This window comes from Empidonax traillii, unplaced genomic scaffold (assembly GCF_003031625.1).
Source record: "Empidonax traillii isolate 1590-97213 ecotype Southwest subspecies unplaced genomic scaffold, ASM303162v1 scaffold482:size1200881, whole genome shotgun sequence".
Taxonomy (NCBI): Eukaryota; Metazoa; Chordata; class Aves; order Passeriformes; family Tyrannidae; genus Empidonax; species Empidonax traillii.
In genome coordinates this window covers 1098484-1111836 of record NW_020955675.1, presented here as the reverse complement: position 1 = coordinate 1111836, position 13353 = coordinate 1098484, and the positions used below count along the sequence as shown (strand labels likewise).

The 13353-nt window shown below is 46.4% G+C and overlaps 1 protein-coding gene across 1 annotated transcript in view; it reads right to left on the bottom strand.

Annotated features, from left to right (window-relative positions):
- The window catches only part of LOC114063687 (multiple epidermal growth factor-like domains protein 6), a 192362-nt gene that overhangs the window by 41734 nt on the left and 137275 nt on the right, over positions 1-13353 (bottom strand). The window contains exons 10-17 of the mRNA XM_027896137.1: positions 11056-11193; positions 8618-8740; positions 7612-7734; positions 6505-6663; positions 3981-4112; positions 1772-1900; positions 1418-1546; positions 141-275 (exon numbers count right to left, since the gene is read on the bottom strand). Coding sequence (XP_027751938.1) covers positions 141-275; positions 1418-1546; positions 1772-1900; positions 3981-4112; positions 6505-6663; positions 7612-7734; positions 8618-8740; positions 11056-11193 — 1068 coding nt within the window. The remainder of the gene's footprint in view (positions 1-140; positions 276-1417; positions 1547-1771; positions 1901-3980; positions 4113-6504; positions 6664-7611; positions 7735-8617; positions 8741-11055; positions 11194-13353) is intronic.

Genomic DNA, 13353 nt, shown 5'->3' with positions numbered 1-13353 from the left:
CTAAAAAACCCCACACCAAATAACCAGTAGAATATGAATACATCAGTAGCAGCAGCCAAACAAAACAGATGGGCAGAAGAACGAGAAATTACTAGGAGAAAAGAACAAGCAGATATGGGGAATCTGGCTTTCTAGGGTACCTTTCTGACACCTCTTGCCGTGATAACCAGGCTTGCAGGTGCAGGAGCCGTTCCTGGTGCTGCACTCCAGCGTGTGCTCCTTCACACACTGACACTCCTCCGAGCAGCCCGCTCCGAAGGCCCACCTGGGACAGGCTGCAGCCAGATGAAAAGCAGTCATTAGCCCTGTAATTATGCAGCAGTTGTTTGGAACTGCACATGCAACTGCAGCAAGAAGCAAAGCGCTCGCTTCGCTCTCAGCAAACGCATCCCCTCCATTCCTGTGGCAGCACCTGCCCCTGCGTGGGTGGGTAAAATAGACTTCACATGACTCCTGTGTTAAGTGATTCATTTCATGTCAAGCAACATGTGAATGCAAGAACCAGAAATGTTTCCAAGCAAACTTAACTATGTTTCTGAATGAAAAATTATTTGGATGCGTTCCAAGGGAAAAGCTTTCATTAAAAAAAAAAAATAAAAAAAATCACAAAACCAAATAAAAATAAAACACAGAAGATTTTCAGTCTTGCATAGATTTTACAGACAAAACCTGTAAGTACAAAGAAACTTGATCATCTAATCTGCAATGTTTTTTTAATTTTTTTTTCCCCATTTAACATTTTGCCCTCATCCTGCCTCTTCTCCTCAGCTCCCACTCCAACCACATTGGCAGCCTCTAATGAGCTCCAAACCTCAGCAGTAACCCTGATGTTAATCTGCCCACCCCAACCCAACCCTACCTGTGGTCCTCAGCTTTGTGTCAGTAAATCTCTGTCCTTAGGGCAAAGACTAATCGCTAGAGAAAAAGATTAATGAAGTTTTTGGGGTCTCCTGACACACATCAAAAGTTCTGTCCTCCTGCTACTCCCAGCCTATCGCAGAACCCGAAGCCTCACTCATTTTATCACAGAATCATGGAATGGTTTGGGCTGGGAGGGACCATAAAGCCCATCTAGTTCCACCTGCCTGCCATGGGCAGAGACACCTTCCACTAGATCAGGTTGCTCCAAGCCCTGCCCAACCTGGCCTTGAACACTTCCATGGATGGAGCAGTCACAGCTTCTCTGGGCAAGCTGTGCCAGTCACTACCCTTGTAGTAAAGAATTTATTTTTAATGTTTAATGTAAACCTGTCCTTCTTCAGCTTAAGGCCATTCCCCCCTTGTCCTATTACTACTTTCCTGTGTAAAAAGTCACTCTCCTCTCTTTTTGCAAGCCTCCTTTACACAATGTGGAATCTTTCAAGACTGTTATGCGGTATGTGCATTAAACAGATCCAAAAAACTGCTGGGGACTTACCGAGGTGGCAGAAGCGCCCGTAGAGCCCGGGGTCACACAGGCAGGCTCCATAAAGTCTGTGGCAGTAGCCCTTGTTGGCACAGTGGCACGGCTTGTTACAGTTCTTCCCAAAGAATCCTCTCGGGCAACCTTTGGAGGGCACAAACACAGCGAGGAATCAGCTGCCAAGGGTTCAAACCCCAGCTCCAAATCGGTTTGCCTTTAGCTGGCGCTACAGAAAGCCCACGCCGGCTGGTGGCTGACCCAGAGCTCACCAGCCACTTGCTTTTTCTCACGCGCTGTTTGGCTCGTTATTCATAAAAAGAAACAAAGGGGGAAGAGGTGGAGGTGCTTCAGGCACAGGGGGGGCCGTACCGTCCTCGCAGAGCCGGCCGTGCACTCCGGGCGGGCACTGGCACTGCCCCGTGCCGGGGGCACAGGAGCCTCCGTTCTGGCACTTGCAGACACCAGCGCAGCCTCTGCCGTAGGTCCCGAGGGGACAAGCTGTGGAGAGAGCAGGGGAGGTGAGCAGACCAAGAAATCCTTCCCCTTTGCTGTAAAGGAAGCGAAATAAGACTTCAGTCGTCAAAACTGAGCAAGGAGAGAGTCCTTTTAGTCCAGCAGGCTCTAAACAGAGTCACATTCTTTCTATATAAGGCAATGGACATCCACCTGGTATTTACTAGAACATTTCAAAGGACACCCGAATTAATCAAGCTTTGTGAAGTGCTACATCACTTACCCAACCTTCCCCTGCATGTGCTCCCCTCCCCTCTACTCAAAAACCGTTGTCTGTCAAGTCCAGAGCTTAAAAATCAGAGCACAGTTTTGAATATTTGGAGATAAAAATTTTGAACACTTTTTTCCCCCCTCTCCCAAATGCTATGATGAAAATAACCCTCTGTTTTTCCAACATAGCCTCTGAAACCGCCCAGATGATCGAGGCAGCAGTGGGGCCACAAAAGCAAAGCCAAACTGTGAGATGAAGCCTCGCTCCACTGTTGCAGCCCGAGCTGGCTGAGTGAATACAGTGGCTGGAGTCATCTGACTTAACTGACATTTTATCAATGTACATTAAGAAAGTTGACATTTCACATCAATTTTCATTCGGTTTCTTTGGTGCATTATTAGAGAAATTTAGTTCCAGTTTTCTCAACAGCTTTAGCCTACCCCAAACTCATGAACTAGGCTGTATATTAAAAAAGTAAGAGAAAAGAGTGAAAGCAATCACTTATGGCTAATTCATACAGATTAGATATGTTATTATCACCATCAATGCCTATTTCACTGGACTGCAGATTTGGCTCAATAACATAGCCCTATTAAAAAGTTCTCTAAATTCTAGAGGTGAATTCCACCAATGGATATTGACTGTAAATATACACCAAAAAAGTTATAATTTATAAAATTAACTAGAGAATTGGGATCCTACCTTGAGATTTTTACGATCTGTCCTGAACCATCAGAACACCAGGAATAGAAGAATATGCTAACTTGATAAACTGATATATTTGATAATTGATAACTGTTTCAGAGAGACTGGAAATTATCATTTTAAACCTCTCCATTCCTATTCTCTCAGCTGTCCCCAGCGTTTACAAACCAAACCTGCCATCAGTCTCCCAAAATAACTACGGGCAGACTGTTGGTTTCAATCACTTGCTGGGTTTTCTATATTTCTGTCCTTGTGCTGACACCTGATAAACAATCTTGATGGCAATTAACCTGAAGATTGCTGTCTACTGATGTCAAGTAATAAATTTTCATTGACTCTTTGTCTCACCAGTGACAGCACAGACTTTCTGAGTGTGATGGGCCATCATATCACACACCGTGAAATAAAGGGACCCATCTCAAAAGCACAGGAAATCTGCTCAGACAAGCAACAGACAAGTTTTGCCAAACTGCAGATGAAAAACAGTGAATCAAGAAATCACCACTCTCTTTCCAGTTGGTTTTGACACATACTTCTGAATCAGAAAGATCTTCTGCCAGGAAGCAGGAATAAGAAGAGTGAAAGCTATTATAAAGGGCATTGACTTGGCAAGAGAATTCTGAAAAATACAATTTCCAATACAAAAAATTAGTCATCCCAAGAATATGATGCTAATAATATAAAGAATGATAGGGAGAAAAAAATAGGAAAAAAAAAAAAGGCAATGTCTTGAGATGCTATAATGGAAAACTCAAATTTAGTGTACATGTCCACCCAGATTGTCACACTAGCTGCTGAGACAGACTTCTGAAAGTCATTGAGGCAAGCTGTAGAATGAGGCATGGCCAGTAAACTTTGGCAGTTTTTAGCAGTAGAGTGAATGAACTGCAACAAAATATTTAGGAGAGGTATGATTTTGTCTTGTCCTGCACCGGAGGGCAGGGACCTCACTCTTTGAGGGTTTGCATTGTGTCCCACAGCATCCCTTACTATTTCTATTTAATGTGTCCCAATACAATAAAACTTTGATGTGCTCCTCAGAGAGCTTTGCAGATTAGGATTAGAAGCACAACAGGTTATTCTTTTTTCCTACCTGCAGTGTCCCAGCACGAGGACCAAGTGCCCACCTCTCAGACCCTCTGTACTCACTCTCATTGCAGACAACCCCAGTCCAGCCAGGGGGGCAAACGCAGCCGCTGTGGTCGCCGTCACACCGGCCCCCGTTCTGACAGTCCTCACACCTCAGGCTGCAGTCGTGGCCAAAAGTGTTATCAAGGCAAACTGAAATGAAAAACATACACAGTGCTCAGTGAGCAGCCACACAAAATGCTCCCACACAAGCCCTTACCTGTCATTAGGTTGCAAATGCCACCGATTCGGTGCAGAGGATAGTCCGAAATGGAGATTCCTGAATTTTCCTCTTTGAAATTCTGACTCTCAGTAAAAGGGAAGCTGGGAGTTTAGCTGAATACTCCCTTAAATGCTGTTATTCACCAGGAAAGAGCGCTTCGAGCTACTTCTTAAGAGCAAATATTTTGCCTTCACAAAAAGTGAATTTGCACCTACTGCTTAATATTGAATTTACTGGGAGTGACTCTCCTTCTCTCCTTGCTAGGTTAACCCTGTTGTTCTACTGCCGTAAGTAGATGTGGTGCTATTTAAATATTGATCACTGATGTTTTTAACAGGATAGTTTGAGTGTTATTCTAGGATAACAAAGCAAAATACACATTTATCGCTTCCTTTTTTTCTTCGTGGATGTGAAAAAAGGAGTTAGTTTATAGAGGAAACCTTAAATGGAAATGCATTCCTCCCTCCCCTTCTCCACTCTCCTTTTCTCCCTTGCACCCTTACGTTCTCTTTGTGGGGTCGGTTGAGAAAAACATAGAAAATAAATGTTACTGCCTGATAAAATACCTCAGTGGCATTAAGATCCCATCCACATGGTCACTTTATTGCCTTTGAGGTGCCGTGGCTGTGGCTGGAGGCTTTTTGGAAGGAGGCTTTGAACAGCACCTGAAAGCGAGCTGGCAGCTTATTACAGCCTCCAGTAAGTCACAGGCTGGTTGCTTTTCACCAGCAATTTTCTATGCGAGGACAGATTTCCTCTAGGTCTGAGCACCCAACTGTTTGTTCCCTTTTCTGCAGCTGAAAAAAATGCCCAAGCTTTCAGAGGCATTCAGAATCCCAGTGCTCCCACTTGGAACAGGTTACAAATTTATACTTCAGGAGGAGAATACAGATCACCTTTAAAAACATTATGCTTCCACATTAAAAAGTCATTCAAGCTGTAGAAAATATTTAATTACTTACACCAGCTTATTGATAAAACATGATCTTTTTCTAATATAGATGGCAGCTCAAAAATATGTCTGAAAGTAAAGGCAATAAATTGCTATCTGGGAGGCAAAAGAATCTACTAAACCATTTAAAGTTCTATTTCTCCATCACCTTTTCCCACAAACCACCGTGTGCTGCAAAGCCTCAGCCTTAGAAAAAGTGCAGCTTCTCAGCTATGACTGATAACACCCAAATTTCTGTGGCTAAATATAAATAAAACATGCAAAAAAATGGTCAATAAATATTTGATTGTGGTTTCTAGGCCTGATAATTTTGCCCGTGGTTATCTCATTTATCAGCTTCCCAATTGGTTATCGGTGTCACTGAGTCCGGCTCGATGCTGTGTGATTTGGGGGGGGGGGGTGTCTTAACAGTTTTGTTCATAAAAATAAGTTAATTTTTTATCAAAGTCAAGACCAGCTCCCGATTTTTGCCTGTAGGGCACAGTCCTCAGATGACTAATTAGAGCATATATAAAAATCACAGGACACACAGAGGAAAAACAAGAAATCTCACTCGTCCCTGGTGACCCATCAGCACTCAGCACAAAGCAAACACAGGGTTTCACCTCGTAATAGTCTTTAAGTGGTAAAGTTTCCACTTTAAGGTGGAAGGACTGAAGTCATGGAAAGCCCATGTGGGTTTGCAAAGCTGCTCTGTACCCACTCCTGTGACAGTGGGTGCTCCTGTGCTGATTGTCACCACTGGTGCAGAGCCCTTGGCCAGCCTGAGCAACACGTGGATGTGTTTGTGCCTTTTCCTGGAGAACATGCCCATAACATCAAGATAAGCCTGAGTCCTCAGAGGGTTGTTTTTTCCACAAACAAAGATCCAAATATCTTAAACAAAAGCCCTCCAGTTGTTACGAAAGAGTTTGTACACAGGGACACGTGCTGCCCCCACACTCCCGTTCCCAGCTCTGGGAGAAACGGAGCATTTCCCAAGGGGTTCTGTACACTCAGTAACCCACACAATCCTCTTACCCTCGGGATGAACAGATCCCTCTGGCTGTTGCCTCTGGGGCTCTGTGCAGACACCCTGTTTTCCGAGCAGTCTCCCAGTCCTTGCTTGCTGTGCTGCTCACTTTCCCCCTGAACTCCCCACTGCATCCAGGCAGCCTCCCAGCTCCTCAAACATGTCCCATTTGGGCTGGGACACAGCCTCACCCCTGCTGGCACGGAGCCAGGCAGGAAGCAGGATTAACGCCCATCCCTCCTCTGCTCCTCCCGACACTCGAGCCCGGCCAGCCCAGCACAACTCTTGCCCCAAATCCTCTTTCCGAGACCGTTCCCCCCAGTTTGCTGTGGTGGCTCAGAGAACTCAGGGCACTCACCAACCCTGTGCACCAGGGTGAGCTCTCCTCGGGGGTCTTCATCCTCGTACGGGGCCCCGAGCGCGTAGCGGAGGAGCTGGGGGGGACCCCGGAACTGCAGCCCCGGGGCCCCGGCGAACCCCACTGCCTCCTCTGCATCTGCCTCCTCCCCACCTAGGGCTGACACAAACACACACCATCAGCACCTCAGTCTTCCTCCACAGCACATTCCTCTCATTTACATCTTTTTTTTATTATTATTATGACGCTGGTAGGTTTTCCAGCGGCGTCCCTGTTCGGTTTGCCCAGCAGTCATAGCCCAGTCGTTTTCTCATCTGGATTTACAGAGTTTCTGCTATCAAAAAAAAAAAAAAAGAGAGAAAAGGGGAACCCCCTCCCATCTTTCCCTTTTCTTTCTTCTGAAAATAAACTTTGGTCCTGGCAAATTAAAAAAAAAAAAAAAAATTAAACGAGGAGATTAATTTTCCTCACTTGAAGTTTGAGATTATTTTTAGTTAATGAAGGTCATTACTCTTGCTCGTTTTGGAGATGACAAATAGAGAGTGAGGCTGGCTGCGCAATTTATTTTCAGAAACAGTAAAATCTGAGCCTTAAAATGATGGGAAATCAGTTGGCTTTCTTTTTGGTGTTGGTTAAAGTATCAAACTCTGCCTAAGCTTTAGCAGGTGCTAAACTTGGTTGTAAAATCGAGTTGCTCAGCTGAACTCTGTACTGGTTACACTGGCAGAAATCCAGCCTCACAGCACTGACTAATGGAAAACTTGCCGTGGTTGATCAGAGCGGAGTCTGGCTACCTTTTCTTTTCCACAGGATGTTAAACTTCATCAAACAGTGAAAGAAAACTGTCAAAACTCTATTTATTTCAAAAACATGAGCTTCAGGTTTTTGAGCATATCCATGGGATTTAAGTGTTCATCTCCCAATAATCTTTGGCAAAACCCATTACTGGAGGATGAACTTGGATCCACGCGCTGCACGTAGCTCTGCCCTGGCCACGTTCAGAGGTGGCTCCAGTTGGGCTCCCAAAATCCCAGGATCTGTGAAAATCCCAGCTCCAAAATCACATTTTAAATACTTAATGGTCCTCAAGATACAAGAAGAACTCACCGACACAGGCCCATCTGTTATCCCCGAGTCTGTAGCCCTCCTTGCAGGCACATTCGTACGACCCCAGGGAATTAACACACAAGTGGTGGCAGTTGCCGTTATCCACACGACATTCATCCACATCTAGAAAATCCAGACAGAAATGGTGATTAGGAGCAAGTACCTCTGTTGGAGAGCACATGCTGTGCCCGGCTGCATCGGACAAACTGTTCTACACATAAGAAAACCGAATTTTCTTCGTACTTTGGGTCTCTGTCTCTCACTAGTATTGGAGATATGAAAACATTTTAGGGAAACGCCGAACAGATTATTTTGATGTTTTTGTTTCAAGTGCAAACAGCTGCTTTAAGCTGTTAAGCTCAGTTGATCCTTCAGTTACTTTGAGGGCTCTTCTTTTGTAGAAGGAGTCTTTAACACACATCAGTATACAGTGTCCATGGAGAGAGGAGGAAAAGTTCCTCTCTGCTGGCTCATCTCCCATATCCCCTCTTCACCATGCTGAATGCTGGGTTATTCCTGTATTCCAGCCTCACAAAGAGGAAATTACACATTAGTAAAACCTTATCAGCAAAGCTGGCAGAGGGTCAGTGATTCTCTCATTAGGGCAATGCCTACAAAGCCCTGCAATGGGCTTTGACAGCATTTCTTCTGCCCTTGGTTGTGCTTAGTTAGATCAAGCCTCTGGTATCAAAGGACTTTTGACAAGGGCATGGAACGATACAGAACAAGTGAGAATGGCTTCAAATTAACAGAGGGCAGGATTAGATTGGATATTAGGAAGAAATTTTTCCCTGTGAGGGTGGGGGGGCCCTGGCACAGGTTGCCCAGAGAAGCTGTGGTTGCCCCATCCCTGGAAGTCCCTGCCACTCCCATCAAGGCCAGGTTGGACGGGGCTTGGAGCAACCTGCTCTAGCAGAAGGTATCCTTACCCGTGGGCAGGGGGGTGGGAATGAGATGATCTTTAAGCCTCTTCCAACCCAAACCATTCCATGATTCCGTGACTCACCGTCACAGGCGCAGCCGTCGGTGTTGAGCTGGAACCCCCCTTTGCAGGCGCACTCGTAGCCCCCCGCGTAGTTGATGCAGAACTGGGAGCAGCAGGACTCTCCAGTCTCACACTCGTCCACCTCTGCAAGGAAAGGGCAGCACATTCAGCCCTTGGACACAGCCTGAGCTGCTGCCACAGCTCTGCTCACGGATATTGTGCTTCAGCACATGCCTTTCTATGTCTGCCTCTCCCTTCACCCACCTAAAGCATTGCTTGAATCCTGAATCATGACAGCAGCTGTCTTCTACCTTCTCCCATAGCAGCCAACACCCTCCATGTCCAGGGAGAGGCATCTCCTCCACAAGTCTCAGCTGCCACGAGGTGGTTTACTAAACACCAGCTGGTCTTGCTGGTGACCAGCAGCAGGACCCAAGGGAACAGCTGGAGCTGTGTCAGGGGAGGTTTGGGTTGGATATTAGGAGAAGGTTCTTCACCCAGAGGGTGTTTGGGCACTGGAACAGACTCCCCAGAGCACCAAGCCTGATAGAGCTCAAAGAGTGTTTGGACAACATTTTCAGGCACATGGTGGGATTCTTGGGGTGTCCTGTGCAGGGCCAGGAGTTGGACTTGATCCTTGTGGGTTCCTTCCAACTCAGGATACTCTATGATTCTAAGAGAACAGACAACAGCTAGGACCCACCAGCCCTCAAATTCCTGCTACTTAACAGTAACCTAAATTTAACCATTTGGACCTCTTTACACTTAGCCTTATTCAATGCAAACTAACAGTCAAACAATGCTCTGATCCAACGAGGCATTTTACTGGACATCAGCAGCTGGTAGGTGCAATTCTAGTTTTTGTTAACTAATTGCAGTTTTTGATAACTAATTGTCTGTTGCCTCATCCTGCTCTAGAAACTGGTATCATTGACACCTCTGTTCTGGTGATTAGATATGAGGACTGAGCTGTTATCTTTGCACTGCAGGCTCCTGGCTGCTGTCAGCCCAGGCAGGCTGCTGAGCAGGTCAGTGGCCATCCAAGGGCCACCTTGTCGATGCTGAGTCCGCAAAATGCTTCTGAAGGTTGCCCAGCTGAGCAGCTGCAGATGGGAAAGGTCAGTGTCTCAATTAACCTTGGAGGGAGCACCAACTTTATGAGGAAACACGGACGGGAGAAAGAAAATGTAATTAATCAATTGAGGTGAGGAGGTCATTGTGAAAAAGATTAATGCAGGTTATTTGAATGCAGTGTTTTCCAGAAATGTCACAGGCTGAGCTCCCCTGCAGTACGTCAGGTGATGCTCTGGGGTCCAGCAACAGCTCCTTGTTTGTGTAGGAATACAAAACATCCATCCAACAAAAAGGAGATTGTTGCTATTAAGAGCAACTTTGCATGTCCTCAGCCTTGCCGAACCCTTCCTTTGTGCTCTCCCTTCCCTTTCTGTGTCTGGAGTAACAGCTTCCCTCTGAAATCCCCATCAGCAGGCCACTGAGCTGGGGTGTGGGCAGGAGGATGCTCTGCTCCTGCGAGCCATAAACAGCCAAGACTGTGTAACCCACCCACTCCTGTGAGGCTCTGGCTCCAAATTTGCCTCCCAGACTTTTTTAAGTTTTGCTTTCGAAGTTCCATCATCACCCACCCTTGCCTCCCTCCTCCCCTGCTCCCCCTCTCTCCTGCACTTGGCTTTTTTTCCTTGCAAGACTCATTTTGTCTGTAATGCCTCTCACTCACCAGTGCTCCCACTCTCTACCTCTCCTCATGTCTTACTACACTGCTTTGTGATGCCTGCTCCTTTCCCTCCACCTCTTCTTGGCTATTCTTGAAAACTTTAATGGCTCAGTGACAGCAAGTTGAAACCAGAATGAGATAAAGTTTGCATTGCAAAAGCCATAAACCCATCCCAAAAAAACAAAACAAAACAAATCCATAGCAAAATTGCTCAAAACATGAATGAATTTTTAAGCTCTTCTCTTGAAATAAACCCAAATCTAACTCTATTGCTTTCACTTCCCAAGTGAGACTTCCCACAGCCAGAAGCACAGTCTCATCGCTGAGTAAATCTGGTGGAAACACAGCAACCTCCATAACATGAAGCAAGGTTTGAGCATGAAGCACTTCAGAGCAGCCGAGCTGCTGCTCCCAGCCACAGCCGACCTCTTCCCAGCCACCGGCTGAGAAGGGAAGGAAAATCGAGTCAAGTCAGGGCTGCATACAGTGACACACAGCCATGACAACTGGTGATGCACCAGTGCCATCTTCCACGTGGGAGGCAGAACTCCTTCCCCTCGCCAGCGAACAATCCCAGCGGAGCAGGGCAAGCTGGAGCAGCGCCGAGCGAGCGCCGGAGGACGGCGCTAATTAACACTCGCAGAAGAAGGGAAGGGGTGGGAAGGCATTTCCTTGAGCGACAGCTCCCCTTGCAGAGCCCCCCACTCCTCCTCCCTCCCTGGATTACCCGAGCAGGTCTGTCCGTCCATCCCCAGGCGATACCCGCTGTGGCAGGAGCAGCGGGGCCCCGCGGCCGTGTGCTCGCAGCGGTGCTCGCAGCCCCCGTTGCCGTCCTGGCAGCTATCGACGATTTCCATTTCGATGCCTTGCAGAGAAACAAATCAAAAGGATGTTAAAAAGCAAGCCCGGGGTGTGTGTGTGTGTGTGTGGGGGGGAGTCACTAGAGAATCAGCCTTCTGTAAAACAGCAGCCATGAGCCGAGTGATGCAGCAGGGAATATAAACTCGGCTCCCACACACGCCCCAGAGGAGCGCGCTTTGGAGTCACCGAGCTCCGGGTGTTTGTCTCCATGTGTCATAACAGTGGATTCACTTGACTTCAGACACGTGAAGCCAGCTCAGCGTTCCAACAGCCTGCCTGCTACGGGAGCCTCCACAGGTTTCCTCAGATTTATGCTTTGTTTGGACACAACCCTTGCCCCAAAGGAGGAAAAGGACCATCTGAGGAGCCCAGGTGGTCCATCTCAACCCGGCCTGCTTGTGCTTTCCAAAGAGCAGCTGCTAAATTTTTATGGGAATAGCAAAGACTTGGGTGCTGAAACATCCACCAAACACAAAGGCATTAAAACTTCCATCGCAGAGTCCCGCTGGTGAAGTGGGCACCCAACCACAACGCAAAACAATCTGCAGGTTTTGGCCCACCCTGGATGTCCCTTCCAGGGGCACGGAGCAGCTCCTCTGCTGAGACTTTGTCCCCCATAGCTAAGACAGGCTGGTGGTACAAAGCCACTGCCAGCCCCCTTTGCCCTGACAGAGCCCTCCACCCTCCTGCACTGCTGGACAGTCCTCACAACATCCTGGCCATGTGCAGTGGGAACCCTCATAGGGAAAAGGGAACACCTGGCCACCTCATTCCCACCCAGGTACTTCATCAGATGATTTCTTCAGGATGAAAAGAAACTACGGGGCCAATTATAAAGTTTCTCTTGAAGGATTAGCTGGATTGTCTTGCTACAGAGCTATTTAGAGAGGAATTAATTTCTCATGCTATGCAAGGGAACTGAGAAACACCCTTCCTAAAGGAGCCACTGTAGTTGCAGAAACACCCCAGCTCAGATCTGGCACAGAATTTCCCCAGACACATCTGTGTCTGTGGGTCTGGTGCTACCCCTCTTGGCGCTCCCAGGGAGCAACCTGCTGGCCAACAAGGAATGCAAGTCTAGCTGGAAGAGGGCATAAATTAAGGGAAGAAATATTGAGGGCTACATCTCATGCATAGGATGATTATTTGCACCAGGGATAAGAAATCCTGTCTCCTGTCCAGTACGTTAAGCTGGGATTTAGGAAATCCAGCGATTAAATGCAGAATCTGACTTTATACACAATCTTCATCATTTACTTTGTCTCAGTTCTTCATCAGTAAAACTGCAAAAACAGCTCTTCCCCAAGCCACCAGGGAAATGAAAGAATAAACAAAGATTGTAAATTGCTCAAACACTGGGATAATCCTGATCATAAATATATGCAGAATGTTTTTATTTTTATTGTTTGCTCTGCAATATTGTTCATGAGGCACAGAGAATCACCGTCCCCTGAGATCCGCTGAACATCCAGAAAATATATTATCAGAAAACCACAATGAAATCTAAGTGGTCTAAACCTCTTTTTTATGCCTATAACAGAGCACTTCATATCTATATATTAATCACATTTCCTCTGCCATTGTACCACTCACAGTTCCCCATCTCCTGTGAAATAGCTCTCCAGGATGTCTCTCACATAATTGGGTTTTGTTTTTAATGTATGTTAATGCTTTGAAACTGAATTTCATCCTTAATAAGTATTTCTTACACACACATTCTTAAATAAAGCACTCATTCTCTGGCATGCACTGTATTTTCCTAAGGAAACACTGCTGAAAGCTCTTGCACGGTATTATTAGACTGAATGATCTTTGCCCACCTCTTTGCTAAAACAGGTCATGCTTTTGTCTGCATTCCAGTGAGCTTATGTTAGGTCCATAATAACCCCAACTCTTCCACATCACCTCCTTTATTAATCTAAATTTGCCCTCAAGGACAGCCCAGGAATCACCTATCAACTCACAGTGCTGGGAGTCAATCCCCCCTTTCCAGAAAAGCAGCGTTGATTAAGAAAGCCCCCTGGCAAGAGGTAAGTATGTGAGAGAAGACAACAGGGCTCACTTTAGCTCAGGAAATTTCAGTTTTTCAACTCTTTTTTTTCATCCCCAGTCTTGCTTCTTTTTTTTTCTCCTTTTTAAAAAGCATCCTCTTAATAGTGTCAGT